This window comes from Macadamia integrifolia, chromosome 8 (assembly GCF_013358625.1).
Source record: "Macadamia integrifolia cultivar HAES 741 chromosome 8, SCU_Mint_v3, whole genome shotgun sequence".
In the NCBI taxonomy this organism is placed as follows: Eukaryota; Viridiplantae; Streptophyta; class Magnoliopsida; order Proteales; family Proteaceae; genus Macadamia; species Macadamia integrifolia.
The window spans coordinates 7497969-7523640 of NC_056564.1; the positions used below are offsets into that span (position 1 = coordinate 7497969).

Consider the following 25672-nt stretch of genomic DNA (forward strand, 5'->3'; position numbering starts at 1 on the left):
AAAAAAAAAAAAAAAAATTGATCTTACTGCATGTAGTTATCATGTAACAAAAACATGGTTTCTCACCTCACATGAAGTGGATTGGGGAAGCTATCTATGTAAGGCAAGAATGGATTTTTTTTTTTTTTCCTTCTTAAAATCGAACTGTATATCCCCATCCTGGGTGTCGGAGAGTGCATAGTAATTCATTGATATGTACCATGGTTCTGAAAAATATAACAGAACGATCAATATCAGCTCAAATCAAATTATGGTACACATGCATAGACATACACGTGCTTTTTGCCGTCATATAAGGGGTTATTTGATTGAGTTGGACTCTAAATTTTTAAACATGATTAATCTAGATCATCATGTCCTCTCAATTTAATAGTTAAAATGGATATGTCCACTCTATCCAATAGTTAAAATCTATCATGTGGTAAAATTAATGATTTGTAACATTGGAAAAAATAACATATATAATAAAGTATCAACTATAGAGGACACTAGAATATGGTTGAATTCGTATAATTTACTCAACTATGTTAAATGTGATTCGTGTTATGCACAATTTAATGAAAAAAAAAATTGCAAACAATTACTATAAATGAAAAGTCTAATTTATAATATATATATATATATATTTTTTGTAAAAAAAAAAAAAAAGCAAGCCAAATTTGCAAACATTGAAGGGCATATGAACCAGATGAAAAGCATATATTTTTTTTTAAATAGTGCTGTTGCAAAAGTGATTTCAAAGGGACAAAAGCTGTATAATTTTTTTTTTTTTTTAATTCCATTATGGTCAAATAATGTTCATGCAAAGAAAGGAACTCTAAATTACTAATTTGCTTTTTAAATATATGACACTTAATCTTTCGTAACGCGGGGATAGCTCAGTTGGGAGAGCGTCAGACTGAAGATCTGAAGGTCGCGTGTTCGATCCACGCTCACCGCATGTAAGCTATTTTCTTTTTTAACAGACAAAGAATAGATGCGCGTTCAACGGTAGATTAGTTGCGGCGGAAAGCAGTGACCACATTTCGCGAAGCATACTAACAAGATAAAGGAACGGATAAAACAACGGATTGCGTTTTGGTTTTCCAAAGATAAAACGCAGAGACATCTCTGACCTGAAAGATTTCTTATAGTGAAGAGACACTTACTACCTTCTCAATCTCTGTTGCGCAATGGAAGCTATTCCTTTCTCGGCCGTTTCTTCCCGCCATTTTTCTGCTGCCCATGTTTCACTCTCAGCAAACCATAGCTTCTGCGATCCGAGAAGCTTCAGAGAATCAACTAAGTGGAGCTCTACTTGGTACGGTTCAAGCATCTCCAGGGAGCTCTCCTCCAGGAATCTATTCACGGTAAGCATAATTGGTTGGCTTCAGACCTAGCTCTTGAATTGTCAAACTCATGGCGTTTTCAATCTATACGGAGGTTTTTCCCCCCATCCCCTTCTCTCTTTGAGCTTCCCTTTTTTATGTTGATAATAGAGAGAGATATGGGCGTTTGTTAATTCCAAGAGTCCTACTGTTCGAAGAGAAATGCGTAGTGTTGTAAGAGCAGAAATGTTTGGGCAACTGACTAGCGGTCTGGAAGCAGCTTGGAACAAATTGAAAGGAGAAGGTTAGCTTTTCTGCTTCTTTTCCTGTAAGCTTCTCTCATCTCTCCCCCTAATTCTTGCTGTAGCTTGTAATACATGAAGAGTTGATCTTCTCCTCTTCCCTCCACCATGTCTCAACATTCCTCAATACTATTAGTATTGATCATAATCACAACTACGTGATCTGAGAGAAATATTGCTCCTCTAGAACATATTTTACACCAGGGGAGATCCGTCAATCGTCTCTGCAGTTGTCTGGTCTTTAAAACAGTAGAAGCATGTGAAGACAAGTACAAGAGATAATTCAAATGTGCCTTGCACTCCTTGTCACTGTGTTCTTTCTCATTAGGTTGATCTAGTGTTGTTATTCGCATTAACAAACTGTTCTTCTCTGAATTTATTATCTTTCAGAGGTTCTGACCAAGGAAAACATTGTGGAACCTATGCGAGAAATAAGGAGAGCTCTTTTAGAAGCAGATGTAAGTTTGTTGTACCCTTAGATTTGAATTCATTTATAGGAAATCACATTCCAATTTGTACAAGAGGAACCCCCGCCCCTCAAAAAAAGAAAAGTGAAGAAGAAAAAGATATAAAGAAAATAAGCACAATTCTGTTATTTGGTGCACAGGTAAGCCTGCCTGTTGTGAGAAGGTTTGTCCAGTCTGTGAGTGAGCAAGCTGTTGGTGTTGGCCTCATTCGAGGAGTGAGACCAGATCAGCAATTAGTCAAGGTATGCATTTATTGACACTACTTCTGGATGACATTTCTTAAACCAATTTGGAGTTCATGTAGAATCAATGTTGAGCTTAACTGAGGGAACTAATCAAATGGTTTTGTTTCCAAGCTTCACCACAAGCAGAAATGGTTACTAATTCATCCATGTATTTTCTTTTTCTATGTGCAGATTGTACATGATGAACTTGTGAAATTGATGGGTGGAGAGGTCTCTGAACTGGTTTTCGCAAAATCTGGACCCACGGTGATATTATTGGCAGGTCTGCAAGGTGTTGGAAAGACAACTGTTTGTGCAAAGCTTGCTTTATATCTCAAGAAGCAGGTCCCATCCACAACCCAGCAGATTGATCATCTCTCTCTCTCTCTCTCTCTCTCTCTCTCTCTCTCTCTCTCTCACATACATATGTACATATGTGCATGCAGGTGTGTTTGTGGTTCTCTGGGGTCACTTTTAGTAGGTTAATATCTTAAACTGACACTATTAGATACAACACCAATTTCAGGGAAAGAGTTGCATGCTTGTTGCTGCTGATGTGTACAGGCCTGCTGCAATTGATCAACTTGTTATTTTGGGTGAACAGGTAAGCTCAAAATTTCCTAGAATTTTCATCTTTCAGATGGAGCTTTTTAATCAAATTAGGTTTCTTATTTCAGATTAGATTTCCATTTACGTACAATTTGCTATGGTGCCAAATCAAAAGTAAAGAAGGAATAAGGAAAAATAACATCATATATCGACGAAAACTGGGGTACTATCCATAGGTTTGTAGTTCCTGAATTTGCAATAAAATTAATCTTTTGCAGTCCCTTAATTTCAAACACCCCCCCTAAAAAAAGAAGCAGACTAAGAAGAAGAAAGAAAGAAAAGGACAAAGCATCTTAGTTTCTAATATCTACAGAAAGTATGGGAATTAGTTCCCCCTGATCTGAATAAACAATTTTTATGAGAATAAATGGGTTAATTCTACAATTTTGCAATCAATTCAGAGTTGTTTCTGAAAAAAAAATGTGAGGAATAAGATTGCAAAGAAATGGATGAATTCTCGCAATTGAGCGGGGAAAAAAGTCTGCAATATCCTTGGGAAGCGACATGTACAAAGTAAGCAATTTCATGTCAATATACTTCTACTCTCGTAAATTTCACCCTTGTGTCAATTGAAACTTTTTTAATACAGTAAATAGAAAGAAATAAATAGTTAAAAGAGGATTTTTTATGAGGCCTATTGCACTAAATAGAAGAGCAACCAAGCTTTATGCACTTTGGATTCATTAGTTGATTAATCAGGTCATTCTTTTCAGGTTTATTGATCGCTTTCTTTCCAATTCTTTTTATCACTGTGAACTGAAAAATGGTTAGATTCTTTTCATATTCAGTTATCAGCTTGTGACAGGTGGATGTGGCTGTTTATACGGCAGGAACTGAGGTAAAACCTTCAGATATAGCTAGGCAAGGTCTAGAGGATGCCAAAATGAAGAACATAGGCGTGGTCATAGTGGATACTGCCGGAAGACTTCAGGTTCTATAACCAGTACTTGTGATATTGTTGCTTCTGTAGAATGTGTAGGCAACTTGGCATTCATTGATGAGAAAAAGTTTCTTCAATGCTGATACTATTAGATAGACAAAGCAATGATGGATGAATTGAAGGAAGTGAAGCGGGCATTGAATCCTACAGAAGTTTTGCTTGTGGTGGATGCAATGACTGGCCAAGAAGCTGCAGGTATTTTGTGCATGTGTTTACCCCATATAGTGTAGAATTACTTCCAATGTCTTACAGTACTAGACCATGGTCTATCCATTATTACTTTCCCTTGGTAGGTCAAAAGTAGATAGAAGAAGATTCCATCAAGATTGATCAATAAAAAAAAATTCTAGCTGCAGCATTGCTGGAATAACTCCACCAGAAAAGGAAATTTCATTCATAAAAATAACTCAATGATTTTTCTGATCTTTTTATACAGAGCTATTTATAAACTTCTGAAGTGCTGGTTGTCCAGATCCCCTACCCTAGTTTTTGACTTGTGAGGGCATTGCTACGAGCTTCAATATGCAGAAACATACGAGTATCAAAAGAGAAGGGAAAAAAGAAAGATTTCAACTTCCTTTCTCTAGAATTATAAAATTTCAATTAGGAATAGTTTTGTCCTTTTCAGTCCTCTAAACTCCAGATGGAGGGATACCCCAGATATCATCTGAATAATATAAACTTCTTCAAAATTTCCTCCAGAGTTTCAATTACCTTCAAAATACATTGTGTTCCCCACCTGGTCCACCAGATAAGAAAATGGCAATGCTGCACCCATCATGCTTTTTTGCCCAAAGTTGTCTAGTCGAGTTACATAAAATACTAAAGGCTTTGGAGAGTTATCTGTTACTGACCAAAAGGTGCTAGAAAGTAATTCAAAATGCAAGTATGGGGACAGTAAACCAGAAAATCCCTTGCCAAGTCATCGTAGCACTAGGGGGAAAAAAAAAAAAACTGTTTTAAGAAGGAAAAAATTCCTGACATTTTGTGAATCTATGTGATGGAAATGCTTAAATTCTTAAAATTCCAAATCTCTTTTAGATCTTTGAACCTAGCAATGTAGCAAGGCTGTATAGACAGTTAGATGTCGGATCTATTTGCTGTGTGTGCAGCAATGAGCTTAGAGAACCCAAAAGTAAGGCCAAAGTATAGACCTGGCATGTGTGGCTCACATATCAAAACCCTTATGGAGGCCTAATTCCAGGCCAGGCCAAAAACTAGCTCAAGAAAAGTCCCAACTAAAATCCTACAATGTTAGATCCTGCATTGTTTAGTTGTATGTTTCTGTAGACTGTTCCGCACATCATTCCCCTACATCAGTTTGCATATGACCGAAGTAGACAAAAGTTCCTCTCCTCCTAATTTTCTTGTGGGATTTTTGTTTCAGCTTTGGTCACGACATTCAATCTTGAGATCGGAATCACCGGGGCCATACTAACAAAACTAGATGGAGATTCTAGAGGTGGAGCTGCTCTAAGCGTTAGAGAGGTTTGCTTTTTTAGTGTTATGTTGTTTTCTCCCCAAGTCTTCCCTCATGAATCAAATTATCATACAAATGTTCAAGTTTGTTAGGTTGATGTATAAATGATGTTTTTCACATTGATCAAGTTAATCTACCGTGTTGTGTTGTTTTCTCCATAAGTCTTTCAAGTTTCAAGATCTTTACATCTTAGGTCAAATGCTTGTTTCCAAATTTTCTCTCTTTTTTACCAGACAGTGAGCAGAGAACGTGCAAGGGAATTGAAACAAGAAACAGCCTCTTTTTCTCAACAAAGTTGAGTTTAGATACTTCTCAAATGAATCAGCTAGCAGAAATTTATTATTGAGCCAATAGCACCCACCAACAAATTAGAGAAGATTCAGGCAGAACTGCACAAATTTCTGTTGAGTCTGGGATTATGAGAATGTCAAGTACTGACAATTTGGATAATTCTTTAGGCAAACCCTGCATAATCATCTTCCAGAGTCTAGAATTATAGGAACGAGCAACTTTTAACCATTCATAAACACTTTCTTGGTTCAAATTGCATGTCTTAGTTGGACTAGTCAGTCCGGTTTCATGAGTTGGTTTTCTGCTGTCATTGTTTCAGATTTCCGTTTATAAGGTAACCTTATTAAAAATGCATATCAATAATGAAAATTAATTATTTCAATTCATTAACTAATAATTGGATCATTGCAGGTTTCAGGGAAGCCAATCAAGCTTGTGGGCCGAGGAGAGCGTATGGAAGACCTTGAACCTTTCTATCCAGATCGTATGGCTGGACGAATCTTAGGAATGGGGGATGTTCTTTCATTTGTTGAGAAGGCACAAGAAGTTGTGAGTACAAACCAGTTAAATTTTATCCTCAATGAAGTTCGGTATCAGTATATGTTCATGATTTGAATTCATAAATAGATGCGCCAAGAGGATGCGGAGGAACTGCAGAAGAAGATAATGAGTGCAAAATTTGACTTTAATGACTTCCTAAAGCAGACTCGTGCTGTTGCACGGATGGGTTCAATGACTCGAGTTATTGGAATGATCCCAGGAATGGGGAAGGTATCATACTTGATCTTTTTATTTATTTCCTCTTATTTAATGTTTATGTCTTCCCCTTGTTTTACTTGTGGAGAGGCAGAAATAATCTAATAAGAGGCTATTTTGTTTACTTGGTAATGATACTAAGACGGTTAGGGGATTAATAATCTGCATACCTTCAAACTTGTTCAGTTGCTTTTAGTCCCTACTCCTTAGAATTAAATCTCCGCTTGCTACATCTGAGACAGATAACTCCTGCACAAATTCGGGAAGCAGAAAAGAGCTTAAAGATAATGGAAGCTATGATTGAAGTAATGACTCCAGGTCTGTTTCTTCTCTCTGCCGTTAGAAGCTCTGTGTTTTATAGATATACATGCTGGGTTTGGTACCTTCTAGGTTAGGACATAGGAATTACCCTTGGCCTCTGGTGTTCTTAGAAAGCTGGGCCCATGTCTCTAACTAATACATGTTCAGAATGAGCTCAAGTCAGGGTATAGTTAGGCTGCACTAAAGTTTCCCTGTTATTTATGCTCATGACTGTGCTGATAGTTAAGGGCCAAGGTATCTGAGCCAAACCCCTCAGCTTACACACCAAAGTTGCTGCAAAATCACTTGTGGCAGGTTGGCCTGGCTCAGTATGGCATAGTATGTGATTAGACTGGGGAAGCCCATTGTACTTTTTCTGTTGGGGGGCAGGAAAGGGAGGGAGGATAATCTAGTGATTCACTAAATACTCCAAGACTTACTACATCTGAAAGTCATGTTAGGAGCTAATTGGAACAATATATGACACTAGGGAGTTGGGACCAAATACAAGAAGATGATATACGTACCAATTCAAGTGTGTATGATAAACATACCCTGCTTGTCGCCTCGTCAAAAGTCATGAAATTGTGAACCACTGATCCCCTTGTTCCAAATGTTGGGTTAGCTGGTCTCAGCATATGAAGTGCAACCTTCTGAGTGATGTTAATGGGAACCTTAATTTAACAATATAAACTCATTATTCCCTGTGTGATAAAGTCCAGCTGCTTCAAATGCATCATCTCCTTACAAAGCTGAATAATACCACAAAATGTATATCTAAACTTTACTTATGGTATAAGTCTGTTTCTGATAGATTGCCTACGGTATGAATTTTGCAACCGCCGACTGCTTCTTGCTCCCCTAGGTCACAATATTTTACCAACAAATGTAAAATATTTCAGGATGCTCTGGTTGTCTTACCCCCTCAAAGCAACACTAAACAGAAAATAGTTTAATTTGACCTGGAAATGCAATTCTGCTAGAAGTTTTAGGACTTCTAAGATGAAAAATTGTTTGAAATCCAGAACTTAACTGAATTAAAATGCTTCTTGATTTAAATTACTCAAAAAGGGGAAAAAATTCCCGACTTCAAGAGCTTCAGAGCTTTAAGCTGCTAATCTTGCCTTCATTTTAAACAGCCTAGGTTATCTGATTGTTGATTTCAGTCATATGTTCAGTAAGCTTCTTCAAGCCTTCTAGTGTTTTAAAGCTAGCTAGAGAGATTTTATTGAATCTACAGCTTATGGTGAGCCTCTTCTCTTCATTGATATATGCAATTGAGATTCTCCAACAAGAATGCTCCCACAATGAGAGTGACCTGCCTGCAGTTGGATTGGAAAAAGTGAATAGAAGGCACCCGCTACGTACTTCAGCCCGTCTATATTGTGGGCTGGGGATCCCTGCTCCCATGGGAGAACACCTTGAGATGAAGTAGAAGAGCCAACAATAAGAATACCAGCAGTATTACAGTATATTTCAAAATCAAGCATAGATCTCTGAGCGCTCACAGCTCAAACTATTAAAAAAAGCCACTGGAATTGTACAAAAACAAAATAATAATGCTTCATTAACATTTAAAATTCGAATATCATGCCTTGTGTAGGAATGAGATTGCAATTCCAGAGCTCAAATGCTTTGGTTTTGTTTTGTTTTGTTTTGTTTGTTTGTTTGTTTGTTTGTTTGTTTGTTTGTTTTTATGAAATTGGTATCAAGATAGGAACAGTTATAAATTTCATTAAAGATACTTGATGCTATGTTTATTTTATTGAGTCTTTTATTATTGAACTTTTCTCATCTCCTGCTATCTTGCAGAGGAAAGGGAAAAGCCTGAACTGTTGGCCGAGTCCCCTGTACGAAGAAAACGAGTTGCTCAAGAATCTGGGAAAACAGAACAGCAGGTACATAGAGTTGCAGACATTGATCCTAATTCCTTCACCAAAACAGCTGGTTGATGTTTGGTGAAGGATGAACATGTTTGTAATTTCTGTATGACAAAAAGCTAATATATGCATCTGTTTCAGGTGAGTCAACTTGTTGCCCAACTTTTCCAAATGCGAGTTCGTATGAAGAATTTAATGGGAGTTATGGAAGGAGGATCTATTCCTGCATTGAGTAATCTTGAAGAGGCACTTAAAACTGAAGAAAAGGTCTGTGCATCTGATAATTTCATTCATGTATCATGGGTTTATTGGACAAATCGATGTTTATGCTTTCTATCTTTTTTCATTGATACAGGCACCCCCTGGTACCGCGAGGAGGAAAAGGAAATCAGAGTCAAGAAGGCAATTTGCAGATTCATCATCTGCAAGGCCAAGCCCTCGTGGTTTTGGAACCAGGACTTGAGACTTGAGACTTGTTCCTCATAGCATATGAGCATCTTTCCTCCATTATAAATGGTTACGGTCTGCTTATTCCTTATGTTGATCTTTACTGATTGTCAATGGTGGTTTCTGCTAAGAATCTGGTGCCTGGGATGGATAAAGTTACAGAAAACTATGATATTAATCAGAGTAGACTCAATTGATCAACCAAAATCCTCATGTTAAGATCACAGTAGCTATGTGCTGATTCTATCTCTTTTATATTAATTAGAGTAGTTCCAATTTATCAACCAAAACCTTGCGTGTTAAGATCAACAGTAACCTTCATAATTTCCTCTGTTATGTATCAACCAAAATCTTTCGTTGTGTTCGATAAATATGGTTGGGCAACCATCAAAGTTACAAATATCAAACCATTGATGGAGCCTGAAGGAGGGCTTGAGTTGAACTTTGAAGATCCTTCCCAAGAACCCTAGAATCGGCTCTGAGATCAGAAATTTCAGCGATTCTAGGGTTTGTTCGGGCAAGAAATGGCCATGTCAAGGAAAAACAATTCCACATGAAGGGTAATGTGGTAATTTCAAAGGTCCCATAAGGTTCGGTTGACGGTTGATCCCGACAGTTTCTAGGGGGCCGCGAAGACGGGGCGAAAGCAAACAAGGGGCCCGCATCGTATGGAAATTTGGTGATGGTTTTTGTGGCACACGTGTCTCAATTCTGCCACGTGGAGGTTGATTGTTTCCAAAACGATCGTTCCCCCAGAGTTTCCAAAAGGAAGTCCCCCTTCCTTGTTTTCCTTCCATCATCCCCTCTTGTGTGGTGTGTGTGTGTGTGTGTGAGAGAGAGAGAGAGAGAGAGAGAGAGAGAGAGAGCGCGAGAGCAAACAAACACTTTTCTTGAGCGAATCAAGAATAAAAAAGATCAGAAAAATGGCAGATGGATTCACAGAGACATCTCTTGGAGCATTTCCAGCGGCTGATGCGGAAGCAGAATTAAATCCAGGCCTGAACAAGAACTTGCAGGCCGATGCCACGCCGGCAGAAATGGCAGCTACATCCAAGGAGATCAAGGTTTTCTTCTTTCTTTTGTTGTCTTTTTTTAAAAAACCTAACTTGAAGGTTGGAGCTCATAAATAACCTAATTTCTTGGATTTTTGAAGGAACAAGCGGATATAATAAGGAACAAAAAGACCGAAAAAGATGGAGTGCAGAAGCTGAAATCAGCGGTTATAATATCCGGTGTGGTGGTGGCGGTGATCGGAGCTATCTACGCCATAACCAAGAAGTTGAGAGAGAAATGAGTTGCAGTCTATTATCGTTTACGATTCGCCTGCGAAACGATTCCACTCCGGCTGTTGTTTTCCCGTCTTTTTCTGTAAGAGATCCATCCGATCAGTATTTATGTGTTTCGGATAATCCATAAGATTATATGTTGTCTTTCTGCTTTTTATTTAATTTCCTTATCTTTTTTTTTTTAAAGCTTTAATTAAGATTTGTAATTTTGTGAAAGAGTTTTGATTTGATGGGTTATGTGTTTTGAGTTATATAAAAAAACGCCAAGCGTATCAGTGATTATATAATATCATTCACAGCTCAACTACCATTGTTTGCATTCTATTTTTTCCGTTCAGATGCTTTTTCTGGCCTTGTGATTGGTTCTCAGTATTGGGTTTGTAAATGTATTTCCTCACAGACTCACAGTTAAAAAAAAAAACTGAGTTGGGTTCATCCCTATCCATATCGAAAAACCTGTTCGATTTAGATAGGAAAAATCATATAAATTTTATGAAATCATGTGCTAATGGCTCAAATTCATAATTAATCTTATTTTCGATAAGAGTGAATCCGTGATTAATCTTATTTTCAATAAGAGTTGTTGATGATTGAATCTCATTTTTCGTATTATTTTTTATCATAATAGTGCGAAAGGTAGATATTTACAACCCAATAAAAAATCTATTTATGTAAATGATCTAATAGGTCGGGTAGCTTCTGCCATCTTTTATTCCAATTGGATTTTTTATGCTCCTAATGTTTGGGGGTGTCCCGACAATTATATACCTGCTAATTTGATGCCCACCCCGCCTTATATTGTGCCAGAATGGTATTTCCTATCGATTCATGCCATTCTTCGTTCATAATAAGGTAGATATTTACAGCCCAATAAAAAATCTATCTTATTTAAATGTTTTTTTTTATATATTTAATTGAAAAAGTTGTTCAATCTGTGTTTTATATATATAATATTTTTAAATTAAATATAAAGGAATTTCAATTAAAATTGAATTAAAATAATGAAATAAGATAATTGGAATTGCATGTTGGTTGAAACATAACTTGAAACCTAATTTGTAATTCCCCATCCCATCTATGCCCATAAACAAATATTGTTGATTCTATATCGTTGGCAATTATTTGGTTGAAACAATTAATGAAGTTTTACCGCCCACCCATTGCCATCCCTACTTGATCATATTAATTGTTGTCGGTTCAAGTTTGTTCTTTTAAAGTCATAGGGATTAAAGCGCCGTTCATTGAAAAGTGAAATGGATGCCTACCCAAAAAAAAAAAAAAAAACCGTACCGAAATGCAAGCTTGAATGCTTATGTACCAGTCCTCAAAGAGAATATCTCAAGGTGTCACAAAAATTATAATTTCACTGAAAAATAAAAAAATAGATGGTTGATTTACAAGTAAATCTTCCAGTGCATGGGAAGGTTTATGAATATATTTGAAGTCAAAATTTTGCTAGTGATCAATTTAGACGTTTTTAAGATATCTACATTGTTGAAATTGTCATATTATCCTTTTTTGTGATAAAATTTAGTGTCCGACATTTCCTAATCTTGTCAGCCTATAGAGGGGAAAAAATCAAAACTAAAAGATGTCATATGTGTTCCTAGTCAATCTCTTCAATTACAATTTTGTACGTTACAATCTTATATCAGTCATATGGGGGGTTGGTCTCACATTGATTATGAAAGAGTTTTGATATAAGTTGATAGGATCTTAAAATGGGATTCAAAGATAGGATCTTAAAATGGGATTCAAAGTTTTACATCTATCGAGGGGTCGACTTATGGGGCTAATTCAACACGAAATTAGGAACAAAAAACTTATCAATTGTTTGATTTCTTTTACCTATTCTTCCTTTTGATTGACATGAAACATAAGACATGATTTTGGTTAGACTTACCCACATTGGTTTTGGAAGACAAACTCTACAATTTGCATTGCGGGGAGGAAGTTTTCCCTTGATGCTTTCTCCTTTTTTTTTGGTAAAATCCTTATGCTTTCTTAGGTTATAGTTAAAGTGAAGTGAAATAAAATCGAAAGTTTTGTTCTATTATAACTAATTCAGTAACATATCAAATTTGATAACTATATTGCTACCTAAAAAAAAATATGACAATTATGTGTGTATATATATGTTTTTTTTTTTTTTTTTTTTTAATGACAAAGCAAGAAAGGATATTCATTAAGCAAATTGATTTAAGGTTACATCAATCCCTGGTGGTATGTTAGATCAACTAGTGCTATCAGCAATATTAGTCATTAGTTAAATTAAATGATTTAGATTGGGACATTTGTTCAAAAAGGAAACAGTGTGAAATTTTGAGTTGATACCCTCAAAAATTGAAAAAGTATGCCAAGGCCTGAATGCCTGATCCATTGATTGGAATTGAAATTTTATGACTTTTTTGATAATGTAAAATTTACTTTTCATATTTAGTATATTGTTGATTTTTGTTTTTGGATCAAGCCGCATGTTGTTCGGTTGGTTACAGTGTTATTATTAACAATGGTTGCAAAAATTTCTTTTTTATTTTGATGGGAAAAGAGTTTATCCAAACAGCAAGTTTGAGAAGGAACCTATACGTTGCCATGTGGAATAACGACAAGACAATTTTGATATATATATATATATATTTGTTTAAGGACAATTTTAATGGTTAGATATCTAGGTATGGCGTGGGGATTGATGATATGTTAAATTTTTATTTATTTATTTATTTATTTTTATTGTCTTCAATATTAATCTCTTCTTTTTTTCTCACCTGTGAAATAACCCCAGCTTTAATCCCTCCTACCTTAAAAGAAAGGGAAAATAAAGATATTAGAAAAACCTACCCTAACCAGGTTTGTCTCACCAATTTACACGACCAGTAATTGAAACACTAGGTTTTCCAACCACGTAAAAGGCAAATAATGTCAACCACCATATCAACTAACCATTGTGCGTTTCTTTCATGGAAAAAAAACAGAACCACAAAACCTATGTTCCTTTCATGTTCCAAGTAGTGTTTAGAAGTCGAGCAATAAGCTTCCACGCGGAATATGGGACCAGGGCATATCTCTCTTTCGTGTGTGTGTCGGAGATAGATGAGTCCCCAAAACCCTAGAATCGGCCAAGGATTTTAAGCTTGGAATCAGCGTTGTCAAATGGGTCTACCTAGGGAGAAAAAAATTCAAGAAACCAACAGAGAATGAAAGGTGCACATTTTCTTGGCAACCCCCTTATGGCATAAAATATCTATAGAGATGGTGTGCATCAACCAACAACATATTAAGGGAATAACAACAGAAAAGAGTCATCAAGATCTCAATTCTGATTTGTGTTCCTCAAGTAGCACTTTTAGAAAGCCTGATACGTAGATCCAACCTAACACAAAAACCTGACTGCCTTCACCTGTTCCTCCTTTGATACGCCTGACCTCTCAATCCTGGACTTCTTCCGGCTTCTTGGAGCTTGATTTGAGATACCAGCCCAATACACCAAGACCCGTTATGACACCTGCCAGAACTGCATAGTTTCGATTCTTGTCTGTTGATACACCACCAGATGTTGATGATGCAGGGCCATTGGTTTTGGCCTCAGCCACTGACCCACTTGAGCCTGTTGATGTTTCTTCTGGTTTAGGGCCCTGAAAATATGTACAGAATCATGCATGTGAATATCAGTGGAGTGAATTAGGGAGTGTTTGGTTCAATAACTCAAATGTTGTATGTATCGGATATGAACGTCAATCTTTTAATAGACATTCTTCTGAATTATGTTTCTTTTTGAAAAATCGTTTGGTTGCCTTGAGGCTAGTACATGTTTCTCGCGGGTTGAGATATTGGCTTCCATAGAGAACGTCTTTCCTCTTTCTCATTTTATACTAGGTGGTAAAAAGGTTGCTCAAATTTGAGTTTAAGTGTTGAGGTAAACTCAGATTTGGTCCACATCCTTTGTAATATGGTCATTCATGGAAAGTAGGATGCTCACTTATGAGGGTCATCCTAATGGAACCAAACAACTCCAAAAATTAAGAATAATCATTCTAAAGAATGTCATCCTAAAGATTTACCGAACCAAACACCCCCTTAACTAATTGCAACTAGGATGTAGCCATATGGAACCAGTAATATAGTCTATGCTTCCCTACTCTCTCTCTCTCTCATCTGAAAACTTTAACAATTAGGCAACGGATTTTCTTCATGTGGCATAACCTTCCAGTAAAAGGGGTTGGTTCAGCATTGGATGATGTTCTAGCCATTGGGGGGGTTGGTTCAGCATTGTTCAGTGGGTTGATTCAGCCAAGTTGCCCAATCCGATCCTGATACTTTGATACCATATTCCTGCACCATCCCTTGCAGTTGATGGAATAGCCCTTCTTTAGATGGTAAGAACTCCCATGTCAGTAACTGGCCCACATTAGATTGCCGGGCCATATGATCTTTCTGACCAGTTTGCCTGACTTCGAAATTTCCCCTCCAAAGTTCAAACCAGTGGATTTTGAGCTCACCTAATGAGTTAACCCACTAGTGACTCATTGAGCCTATCAACTACACCCAAGGACTAAATCTCACAAACAGTTTAACGATACATAACAACTCAAAAGGTAATCATCTAAAAATGTAGTCTGACTAAAATCAGGACAACTAAAAACACTTGACACGGTCCCACAATCAAAACGGTATGTTGCTCATCAAAACAAAATAGCAGATCAATAGAAGGAGAAGCATAATCATACCTTGCGTGCAAGCTTCTCCAACTTCTCCTGTTCAGTTTTCTGGAGCACAGGAAATGCAGGTACATTAATCTCAGTCGAGCAATAAAATGTCACAAAATCTTCAGCAGTCAAGTAGTTAATAAACCAATTATTCAAGTCAATGTACTCTAAGTAGTACACGGGTTCAGTTAATATATGGAAATGAAACACCAATTGGAAGTCAAATCCTTCACTTATGCATGAATCAGAAATTCCCACAAGGAGAACAGAAAGTTATTGGAAAATGTGCTTGCTGCAGGAGTTAGAAAGCAACATCAAAAAAACTGGCTCAAACATTACTTGCATGGCTGCAGAGGTCAATAGCACATGGTTATCCCATAGATAATAGAGTCATGAATTTGAATTACCCTGCGCCAGGCTTCATGCTTGAGTACAAGGAATTCCATGACAGAATTACCAGAATGAACTAAAAATCCAAAGCCTAAGTGATTCTTTTGGATTGAATGGCAAGATTTCATTGTTACTATGGACCTAACTCATTGATATTCAATACAATAAAATGGAAGAAATATAAATCTCCAAAATAGAATATCGCAAAAAGAGCCATAGCGACACCCATAAAAAAAGTATTACTCAGAATCAAAGAAATGAAAGGCCCAGACTCAGCACATGTGCTTCCTTATGCAGTCCTGACAAATGCTAGTGAGGATTTCTTTTCTTATCAATTGATCAGATCCACATAACTCTCTCTCTCATAAGCAGCAGTTGGAGAAAAATTTGTACTTTTCACACATTTTTAACATTGTCTTCTTATTTGCAGCATAACTTTAAAAACCAGACAAAGCTGGTGATCAAAATGGACTGAACCAGGAGCACCCACTTTTCTGGTTCGGTCCTGGTGTCGAACGGCTTTGACTGGAAACCAGAATAAGAACCAGCAGTTTCTGAAAACCGTACAGTTTTTCTGTGAACTGCTCGGTTTGGTTCACCAGTTTCCCTACTGAAAAATGAAAAATAACATGAATGCGCACAGAATTAAACCCACACAACCTACCCTAAATTAAAGCAGCACCTAATCATTGCACAAAGATTGAAGTAGCTACTTTATGCTTCCATGTACTTTACTTATCATTTTTTTTTTCGATATTTTCATTTTATTTTTTTTACCAAATTGACCAGTCAAAATGTCCAAAACCAGGACTGGCCCCTTTTTGGTTCAATTCCCAGTTCGGTTTTAAAACATGAGTTGCACTGATCCCCTTGCACCGTGGGGCAGATGAAATGTAAACAGTCATGTTTGCTTTAAGATACTCAGCCTGCACAGACAGATAAGATGCAGTAACATTGATCTGAATATTGGGAATTTACTGTACTCATTTATCAGGAAAATTTTGTGCCCAGTGAAATTTCGCACAACTAATATATTTAATCAGGAATATTCTATTAAATTCATACACATGATTATTTTCATTGTATGCATAATTAAACATAGAAAACTATACAGCAAAACATGTAACAACCAAATTAACGAGAAAATTGGACAAAGATATACTTTATGTGAGGACTTTACATGAGACTCATAGCCAACCAGATTTAGATTGTTAACATTATAATTTCAACGACTAGAGAAGATTACTATTTGAAATTCAAGTGTATTTGCTCTGAACCACCATGCCAAAAGAATGGTAATTGTCATATGAACGTCACCATCCTCTTGTCAATGAAACAATCTATCTTCATCATTGTTAAATCAAGATCACCAAGACACATATACTTTAATTGGTAATACTAATCTACGACTTTTAACTGTCACTGCAACCTCTTCATCTGTTCTTTTTACTTTTAATACGGTCACAGGAATTGTGTCAGTCTTTGACATGTAAACCACCAAAATCCCAACATGCCATGACATCCACAAAGTAGACCCAAAAGTAGGACCTTTTTTTTTTTTGGGGGGGGGGGGGGGGGTGTGGATAAGGAACAGAAAGCTCAATAGCCACTGCATTGTACAGCAAAGGAGGTTGACCACCCCATCTGACTACATAACTGAACTGACTTTGGGCTAAAGCATGCGACCCTAGAAGCAAACGTAATAACAAAAGTCAAATTGTAAGTTTTGTCAAACAAATGATGCTCCTATATATATATATATAAATAAAGATTCAAAATTACAACACTTATTACGCTTTGGATCTTTGGGGGGTGTGGGTAGGGTAGATGGATATGTGGATAAAATGAATCATTACACATAGCAAGCAACCGGAATTTCAATGTGAATCCAAGTGTTCCCATCCTCAACAATAAACTCTATCCAGTTCAATCTCCCACATCCAATAGCATTGCTTCCTTTCAATGAAAACCTGTTGGGAAAATCCTAGCCTGAACTCTAGAGATGTGTTTCTGGTTCCTAATAGAGATAAGGCAACACTTAAACTCCAACTTACCTGATTCTATCAGGTCCTAGGGAATGACATTTGACAACCATACCAAGCAGGGAAGCACAGCATCGAATGAGTCAATAACAAGTCAAAACAAATCCTAACCACCATCATTCCATTTTAAAAACCACCACGATTACAGGAAAACCTTGTCCCAGAAACAGAAATGGCGGAGAAACACAATGTTTTTTAGCCTAAGATCAGAAGTTATTACATGAAACATCATAACCAAAGAAACAGGGAAAGCTTTTGGCTGGAAATCTACAGTAGCTGGGCTTACTAGCTAGTTGGAGGTGAAAGGAATCAACAAAATTAGCCCTTTTAGCCTCCAAATGTTCACAAAAGAACCAGAGGAAATCTTTCGGCTTGAAATCTACAGTTGCTGTGTTTCCTTGCTAGTTGAAGATGAAAGGGATCAACTAAATTTGGCACTTCAGCCTCTGTAACGTTCACCAGTTCACCACCCACGATGGGTGCATCAGGTGAAGACCAAGAGCCAATTAAGAATAACTACCAAAAACCAAAACAACTTGCATTGAAACTTTAGACTTTTAAGGCACTGACAACTTACACCAATTCTTACATAAAAGGATCACAAATTTGAAGGTAAAATGGTTTCCAACATAAAAAGGTTCAACATTCTATTGCTTTACTTCTGTGGAAACGGACAATTTAACTGGCCATTTTGCACCTCCTAAAGACAAAAATTACAGCTGATTTACTGCAAAACGAACAGGCCTACACTAACAAGTAAAGAAGCAGCAGACTGAGAGTATATAGCTCATCATATTATGATCTCTCTGATTGATGGTTTTCATCAGTCCAAGAAGATGCTTCTCCATCAGAATATGTCTTTAAAGTTCTGAACCACTTTGCATTTTCCTTTTATGTTCAGTTATATCTTTCCAGAGAACTTTATGAAGATTGAGCTGTTCTTCTCGTTCTATGAGGAATTAGACATTTTAGCCAAGTATTCTTTTCCTTGAGATCTACTCCCTTTTAAAGACATATGAGGGTCTGAAGATAAGAGTGGAAAATTTCTTTCACCACTGCTCCCAATGTCAGAAATATCTGTTCCTAGAGGCACAGTTCTCGTCATATTATCAAGGCAAGAAGGCAGCCAAGGCGATGGAAGATGATCAAGAATCAAGGCGACACCTTGGCGACCACGGCACCAGTCTAGGATGAGTAGCCTTGTCGCCTAGGTGCTGCTAACTATGGTTGTCGTGGATAAATACTGAATGAACGATAAAATTACTTTATGTTAATGGCCACATCCTTAAAGAACGTACTTTTTAGACAGAAAAATCATATGCAAAGCCATTTAACACCATAACAAGCAATTGTGTACATCAACAATATCCAAATACACCTAAGTGCATCAACTTTCTACGCGAGGCAACTAATACTAATGTTTCTTTCTTTATGAACCACTCAAGTATAATTCCAAATATGGTACCTCACAAGAACCCGCTTTTCAGTGCTATTAGTTCAAAGTGAAGGTGATACTCAGTCCCAGTTGGCTATGACGGGTCACAGATTTTATCAGTAGTATCTACTGGTTTGATAAGCACTCCATTATCGGATAATATGGTTTAGATTTCAATTTACGAACAAAAAAAATTATCCGTCCCTATTAAGCGACGTTTTAGAGTAAAGATCCAAGTTGGCACCAAAACAATCGAAATACTTACAGGCTCAGAAATCAAAGAAGAAACATTCATCACTATCTATCATCCCCAGCTGAAAATATTATAACATCAATAAATAAAAAATGAAATCCAATGCTCAAATCAGAAAATTAAACTACGAGATTGAAAAGTAGAAACCCCAGTCAGACTTACGACATGACTATCAATCAAACTTCATCGGCCGCACGACGAGAGTATCAAAATCAATGCATAACCTCAGATTATTCAAATATTCGAAGGAAAAAGCACTGATTACGAAATTTGAGAAATTCACCTTGATGTAAACGTTCTCTGCAGCCTTTTCCTCTTCACTGAGGATTTTTCCACCGCTCGAGAACCTTCTGGATACGTATCTTGCTGCAATTCTCGACGCCATTGCGTTTAAGACGATGATGATCTAGGGTTCGAAGGTTACTTTTCTCAGCAAAATCAGACCAAGACAGCAAAAACAGAGATCCTTTTTATCCGGATGCTTTGCTCTCTTAAAATATCGATCTTACCCTTCTCCAATGTCAACCTATGAAGATTTTTTTTTTGGGGGGCGGGGGGTGGGTGAGAAATCTTCACTGAAGATTTGAATCGGCGAAAACCCAAGGAGAACGGAGAATGTCATCTGGTGGGGGCGTTCACATGTCCTGCTAGGGGTACTACTGTGGTCTTGGAACCTGTCGACCCTAAGGGTGTTAGTCGGTTCGGTTTTGATTTAAACGGTACGCATCGATTTGATTCATATTTATTTGACTAAAAGTACAATCGCACCATTTGCTAAATAGTTCCACTTTTTGAAATCGTGATCGTTTAGTGAATGGTTTCAATTTCCATGATTTCTAAACGATGTCGATTTCACGGTTTTAAATAGTTTCAGTTTTGGTTTATCCCATACGGTTTGTAAAACGGTTCACAATCGGTTTGATATAACTTGCAACCATCTCTAAACTGAAGATCATAAGCTTATCAAAAAATAATTGACAACCACAAATAATATATTTTACATTAACGATTGTATGTTTTAATTTGATAATCTAATGTTATTTCTTTGCATGATCATTCTCAAAAATTTATAACTAATATCATACATCCAAATCCAACATTCTACAGCATAAAATATTAAAATGATAGGTGGTTCAGCCAAAATATTTCATTTATGATAACATAATAACATAGTAACATATATGGATTACAAATTCATGATCTAAAACCTAAACTTGAACTGAATTTAAATAAATCATAGCAAAGCAGGATGGGCACTTAATTTAATTGTTAATTGTTATACGGATTACTGCCCCTTATTTATTTAATTGTTATATGGATTAATCGGATCGGTTTAAACGATTTTAAATGGTTCGGTTTAAACATTTCAATTCAGTTTGAAACCAACGGGTTCCGCGGTTAAAACCCACTCGACCCGTTTAGCTAATCGGCTCGAAACTTGAAACCATAACCGCACCATTTACTAAACGGTTTTGTGATTTTGGTGTAAACAGATCGGTTCGATTTCGATAAACGGTTTCGATTACAAATTCACATCCTTAGTCGACCCGAGCTCGTTGTTGAAATTTATTCATTCTCCACAGGTATGTGAAGCTTTTTGTGGTAAATAGAGAGGATGAGGTTTGTATACGAGAATGTTCTTGTACATCCCTGGTTTGTGAATTTATAATCTATTAAATGAAGAGAGAGAAAATTAATTATAAATCCACATATCTAAAATGTTCTCGTACGTTCTTGTATGCGAACTTGATCTGCTCTCAGCAGAACATATTTTGTCACTAACTAATGAACCCTTCAATACATTCCTAGCAGATGATAAGTTTTCCTTTATAGTAAGACCAACCCTGTTACTCTAACTTGCCAACGTCGTCATTTTCTTATAGGTTGATCTAAAAAACTAGATTTTAGCAACTTGACAATGAACCTGAAGATAGGCCCAATACCGTTTTCTACATCCCAAACCCATCACTACTAATGGACAATAATGCCTTTTGGCCTCAAGACAGATCCTTCTATATTTTAGTGAGACATGATAAGAATTTTTGCTCCAATCCAGGCTCATGCATTCATCTATATAGACGATTTACTGTTATTCTCAAAGGATGCAAATGCCCATCTCCAACTTCTCTTGTAGTTCCATCACTCTCTAGCAATAAGGGGTTGATCAACTTGACTTCCTTGGCGTCACAAACACACATTGCCACATCTTTTCAATAATTCCCTGATGGTCCTCTGACAAGACAACATATACCTAAACAAGGCCTAGGTGTGATACCCTGACCCTGAGGGTTGGTCAAGGACTAAGGGCTGGGAATTTTAGGCCTTGAGTCAAGGCCATTCCAGACCATGGTCAAAGCATCGGGTTGACCCTGCAATAGTCTTTGCATATCCCTTCCCCCTCTACATAGTCGGGGTCAATCAAGGTTAGTTTGGTCATACTTGGTTATGAGGGTGGGTCAAGATTGGATTTTTCAGGCCTTGAGTCAGGGGTGGACTGGGCCTGAGACCACTTGAGAGGACTTAGGGCTGGGAAGTGATTTCCAAAAGCACGTCCTAACCCGATCATATTGCCGCTAGATCTTCTTAAGTGCACCAGCTCTTCCAATGCACATCCGCATCAGATGACTGACAACATCAGGGCACACCCCAAGTGCCTCCCAGGCCATCTGTTGTGCTTAGAGGATCTCGTTGCAACCAAACTCACTAATACTGTGTTTAGCTAATCGCGGAACCACGTCTAGAACCCCTTCTCCTCAGAACCATCCAACAACCAAAACTCACAAACCCATTTAACTAAATCGCTTTCCAAGTGTTTCACAGGTCGGTAAGACTTAGGCCCATAAAGCAAGTCTACAGTCTAGTCTCTTGGGCTCTTGGCTTCTGAGACGGGTCTGGCCCAGGACCGGGCGCGGTAAGTGCATTGTCATCCACGGCGCAAGCTAACTTCTGGGACAGCAAACCCTAACCCTCGAAACACTTTCCCTTCTATCACATAAATCTGAAAAAAATCCTTATTTGGTGGCTGAGTTGAGGTTCAGAGTCTTCAGACTTCAGAGGAGCCATCACCCAGACTTTGAAATCTCCGGAGGAAAATGGTAATCTATCTGCATAATCAAAACTTTCACTATCTTGCGATCTCTGTTGTTTTGTTTACTCCATCGTTTTTATTTGTTCAGCCATCGTTCCTTAACATTATCTCTTGCCACAGGCACCGAAAAAGGAGAAGGCTCCGCCTCCATCATCCAAGCCTGCCAAATCTGGCGGAGGGAAACAGAAGAAGAAGGTAAGGGATGGGGTTTGAGTTACCGGTTCGAGTCAAATATCTGATACTAGCTTTAGCTTCTCAATTAGATCTCGGTCAAACGTTGTTTTATTTTATATCAACGAAGTAATTGAGTGCTTGCTGTCTTTTGAAAGTTAGAATTTGATGTGTTTTCTGTGTTGCTTGATTTCAGAAATGGAGCAAAGGAAAGCAAAAGGAGAAGGTGAACAACATGGTCTTGTTCGATCAGGGAAGCTACGACAAGCTTCTTTCGGAAGTGCCCAAGTACAAGCTAATTACCCCGTCAATCCTTTCCGACAGATTGAGGGTATGAACTTAATCTCCGCAGATATGTCGTTGTGTTTTTTTCAGCTATGTACATGGATTTGTTTGGAAAATATGATGTACTATTCATGGTTTTGTTCAGAAAATTTGATACTCGACTGAATTGAACTTTATATATTCACCAATAGAGTAGGCTAGTATTCACTGGCTATTCCTAGTAATGGAGACTTAAATTTGTTTTATTGTTGAATAAGGATTGCCTTTTTTGAGGTTTCCTGCCATAGAGATTTGTCTGCGATTTTTTAAAATTTCTCATCACTGCCTTTGCAATCAGTATGATCTCAGAATCAATGTCTTCAATTTAAGGATTCTCCTTTCAAGTGTCCTTTATCCTGATTGGTTTACTACGGTCAAGATCTATAGAGAAAAAACTGTTGTTAGCTACACAAAATGGGTAGTAAGGAGAAATCCATTTGAGAAGAGAAAATGCAGGGCTTTGGTTTTCTTATGTTATAGCTGTATTGATTATGTAGAGATGGTAATTTTGAAAGATAGAGAGTACTGGAAATTTTCAGTTACAGCAAAGAGATTGATCATCAGTGAGGTTTCACTGGAGTCTTAACTGTGGACTTTTTCTTACATTGTGCACCATAGACTATCTTTAAAGTTGAAAACTGAAGAGTTAGATAGCATCTGTATCATGGGCTGCTATTGTGCTCTTTGTTTCTGTTATTTGTTTCTTTTCTGTTGCATGCTTTTGAATTCTGCTTATATTTTGATCTCCAAGTTATACGTTGTTTCACTATTCTTATTTTTGTTCATGGTTGTGATTGGGTCTGCATGCCAGGGGTTGTGCGGAGTTCTTTCTCTCTCAAGTATTTGTACTGGGTTTGGGGCTTAAGCTTCCTAAGGACTGTGTTTACTTTTGCAGCTCCAATTAAACATACTCCCCCCTCCCTTTTCTTTCTCTATAGATTGGGTTGTACTATTTTTCTCTCAATAACAGGATATTCTCAGTTTCGGTTGTTTTAAGTTTGGTTTTGCTGGCATCAATCCTCCGTGGCACCCAATTTTTGTGACCTCTCATGGAAGTTCAGGCACCCAAAAAGAAGAAGAAAATATGGCATCCATGTGCAGTCCTTACATTCCAGTAGGAGTTATTTCATTTGGAGTTCATGGAAGTTGCATACCACTGAAGGGTCATGGTATCATCTTTCCTTGGTTCTTCTATGATATTATATTTCTCCATTTGCCTACTTGGAAATGGTTGGTCTGATCAACTTATTTCAGTTCTAAAAAAAATCATTTGCCAACTTGGAAATGGTTGGTCTGATCAACTTATTTCAGTCCTAAAAAAAATCGATATGCTTGCTGTACCTATTCGTAGTTGCAAGTACTCAAATCTGTTTCATTATGGTCAGTGTGCTACACCTAAGCTATTTAGTCCAGGCGTAACTATGCCTCTTCTAACCCCCCTCAAATTTGGAGAACAGCAAGGATGTGAAAAAAAGGAAAAGAATGACACTCGCTTGGGGAAAACACATAAAAACTCCATTAGATAGTTTTGCTCCATTTCCCCCCTTTATTTATACCTCCTCCTTTGAGTGATGTCATTACTTATGGCACTTACTGGTCTAGAATTTACTAAGTAAATCTGAACTATTTGTTTGGTTGATCTGTTTCTGAAATGAACTTGCTTTTATTGTTATCACTGCATGGTTATTGAAAATCATCGTGGCATCATTTTTGAATGTTAAATACAATATATGCAGTGGAAAGCTACTAAAGTCATCATGTTACATGATTAATTAGTTAAAATGTTTCTTCTTCAGGTCAATGGATCGTTGGCACGTAGAGCCATCAAGGATTTGATGGCACGAGGTTCCATTAGGATGATTTCCTCACACTCTAGCCAGCAGATTTACACAAGAGCCACCAACACCTAAGAAGGCTCATGGGTCTCTATTTACCCATCCAACTGCCATCCAACCGTTGGATGGGTAAGCTACTGTTTTCTTCGATTGGGGTTCTGCTCCAATTTTTCACTGATTACATTATCTTAGTTTTTTTCTTTGCCCAGTCATTTCAGGTACCCTTTTTTAAGTATTGAGAATTGCTCCTTATATTTTGTTGGTAGTGCCCGCTCTACGTTGGCCTTGATGTAATGATTTTCTCAGTAAAATTCTATGAGATTTTTGCATGCCATGTTATTTTTATTTATTTGCTTTTTTGGGTGGAGCATGGCAGATTAGTTCGTACATAGATTTTGTGTGCATGTCCATGTTACTCACATGAGGGTTTTGCGAGTTTCAGCCTAACTATGGTTGGCATTTTTCTGGGGACTCTTTGTTTAGGCTCAATTTGCCAAGAGAAGTGAGGTTTTTTAAACCTAAAAAAGAAACTTTTTAATCAATACCATGATTGTATAAATTACTCAAAGTTTTTATCATATTTAGTAGTGATTTTTTTAGATATAACTTCTTAAATGTTTTTCAAATCCAAAGAATTTAGATACAATGTAAAGCACAGATTACAGTTATTAATCTGATACTGATTTGGATCGAGTATTTGGCACTTTTTGTCTTTTTGTTTTTTTTTTTTTAAATAATATTTTTATACTGTTTTACCCTTGAAACGTTGTATGCCGAAATTGGTATCCAATATTGGGAATTAAAGAGTTATGGGATGGGGAAGGGAGGGGAGGGCTTTGAACTATTCATGGTTGAACATCTAAGGGCAATGTGCAATGCAATATAGCTCTTGTTAACACCTTACCAAAACAAGGTGTACTTTAAATGATTCCTTGGTGGACAATCAAATGTTAAATTTTGAAGCATGATTGAAGTAAAAACCTTCTCTCGTATCAACAAGTCAAACATGGGTCCTCTTTGTTTTCTATGCTGTGGTATACATCATATTTCTAATAAGAAATGCACTAGTATACATCATATTTCTAATAAGAGCGTAAATGGATGGTCAAAAAAATTGTATAAACAGAATCCGTATTCAAAAA

The 25672-nt window shown here is 37.1% G+C and overlaps 4 protein-coding genes and 1 non-coding gene across 5 annotated transcripts; 4 read left to right on the forward strand and 1 right to left on the reverse strand.

The window, feature by feature from the left end:
* The first annotated feature begins 867 nt into the window (after positions 1–867).
* TRNAF-GAA lies at positions 868–940 on the forward strand. The gene has a single exon. It is a non-coding gene; the product is annotated as a tRNA-Phe (tRNA).
* Positions 941–1074: 134 nt separating this feature from the next.
* LOC122085560 (signal recognition particle 54 kDa protein, chloroplastic) lies at positions 1075–9229 on the forward strand. Its single transcript, XM_042654033.1, has 15 exons — positions 1075–1349; positions 1479–1611; positions 2000–2067; positions 2217–2318; positions 2493–2645; positions 2827–2904; positions 3715–3840; positions 3942–4044; positions 5237–5337; positions 6032–6169; positions 6248–6391; positions 6619–6694; positions 8489–8574; positions 8698–8823; positions 8912–9229. Exons 1-15 carry the CDS (start codon positions 1173–1175, stop codon positions 9017–9019), a joined length of 1719 nt encoding a protein of 572 aa, XP_042509967.1. The 5' UTR covers positions 1075–1172; the 3' UTR covers positions 9020–9229.
* A 552-nt stretch (positions 9230–9781) lies between these two features.
* Positions 9782–10593, forward strand: LOC122085561. Its single transcript, XM_042654034.1, has 2 exons — positions 9782–10067; positions 10157–10593. Exons 1-2 carry the CDS (start codon positions 9927–9929, stop codon positions 10295–10297), a joined length of 282 nt encoding a protein of 93 aa, XP_042509968.1. The 5' UTR covers positions 9782–9926; the 3' UTR covers positions 10298–10593.
* Positions 10594–13481: 2888 nt separating this feature from the next.
* On the reverse strand, positions 13482–19652 carry LOC122085449 (uncharacterized protein At2g27730, mitochondrial). The gene is made up of 3 exons (XM_042653885.1): positions 19396–19652; positions 15014–15052; positions 13482–13921 (listed from the first exon to the last, which is right to left on the reverse strand). Exons 1-3 carry the CDS (start codon positions 19495–19497, stop codon positions 13715–13717), a joined length of 348 nt encoding a protein of 115 aa, XP_042509819.1. The 5' UTR covers positions 19498–19652; the 3' UTR covers positions 13482–13714.
* A 2396-nt stretch (positions 19653–22048) lies between these two features.
* LOC122087694 (40S ribosomal protein S25-like) lies at positions 22049–24859 on the forward strand. Its single transcript, XM_042656896.1, has 4 exons — positions 22049–22207; positions 22321–22395; positions 22568–22702; positions 24492–24859. The coding sequence occupies exons 1-4, from the start codon at positions 22205–22207 to the stop codon at positions 24603–24605; spliced, it is 327 nt and encodes a 108-aa protein (XP_042512830.1). The 5' UTR covers positions 22049–22204; the 3' UTR covers positions 24606–24859.
* The last annotated feature ends 813 nt before the right edge of the window (positions 24860–25672 follow it).

Bases quoted from the DNA above. Each gene is read 5' to 3' on its own strand.
- LOC122085561 (XM_042654034.1), top strand. From the start codon at position 9,927: ATGGCAGATGGATTCACAGAGACATCTCTTGGAGCATTTCCAGCGGCT. The intron at 10,068-10,156 runs GTTTTCTTCTTT...GGATTTTTGAAG, and splicing joins CTACATCCAAGGAGATCAAG to GAACAAGCGGATATAATAAG.
- LOC122085449 (XM_042653885.1), bottom strand. From the start codon at position 19,497: ATGGCGTCGAGAATTGCAGCAAGATACGTATCCAGAAGGTTCTCGAGC. The intron at 15,053-19,395 runs GTGAATTTCTCA...CCTGTGCTCCAG, and splicing joins CAGAGAACGTTTACATCAAG to AAAACTGAACAGGAGAAGTT. The intron at 13,922-15,013 runs GTATGATTATGC...ACATATTTTCAG, and splicing joins TGGAGAAGCTTGCACGCAAG to GGCCCTAAACCAGAAGAAAC.
- LOC122085560 (XM_042654033.1), top strand. From the start codon at position 1,173: ATGGAAGCTATTCCTTTCTCGGCCGTTTCTTCCCGCCATTTTTCTGCT. The intron at 2,646-2,826 runs GTCCCATCCACA...CACCAATTTCAG, and splicing joins CTTTATATCTCAAGAAGCAG to GGAAAGAGTTGCATGCTTGT. The intron at 6,170-6,247 runs GTGAGTACAAAC...ATTCATAAATAG, and splicing joins TTGAGAAGGCACAAGAAGTT to ATGCGCCAAGAGGATGCGGA.
- LOC122087694 (XM_042656896.1), top strand. The intron at 22,396-22,567 runs GTAAGGGATGGG...GCTTGATTTCAG, and splicing joins GAGGGAAACAGAAGAAGAAG to AAATGGAGCAAAGGAAAGCA. The intron at 22,703-24,491 runs GTATGAACTTAA...TTTCTTCTTCAG, and splicing joins TCCTTTCCGACAGATTGAGG to GTCAATGGATCGTTGGCACG.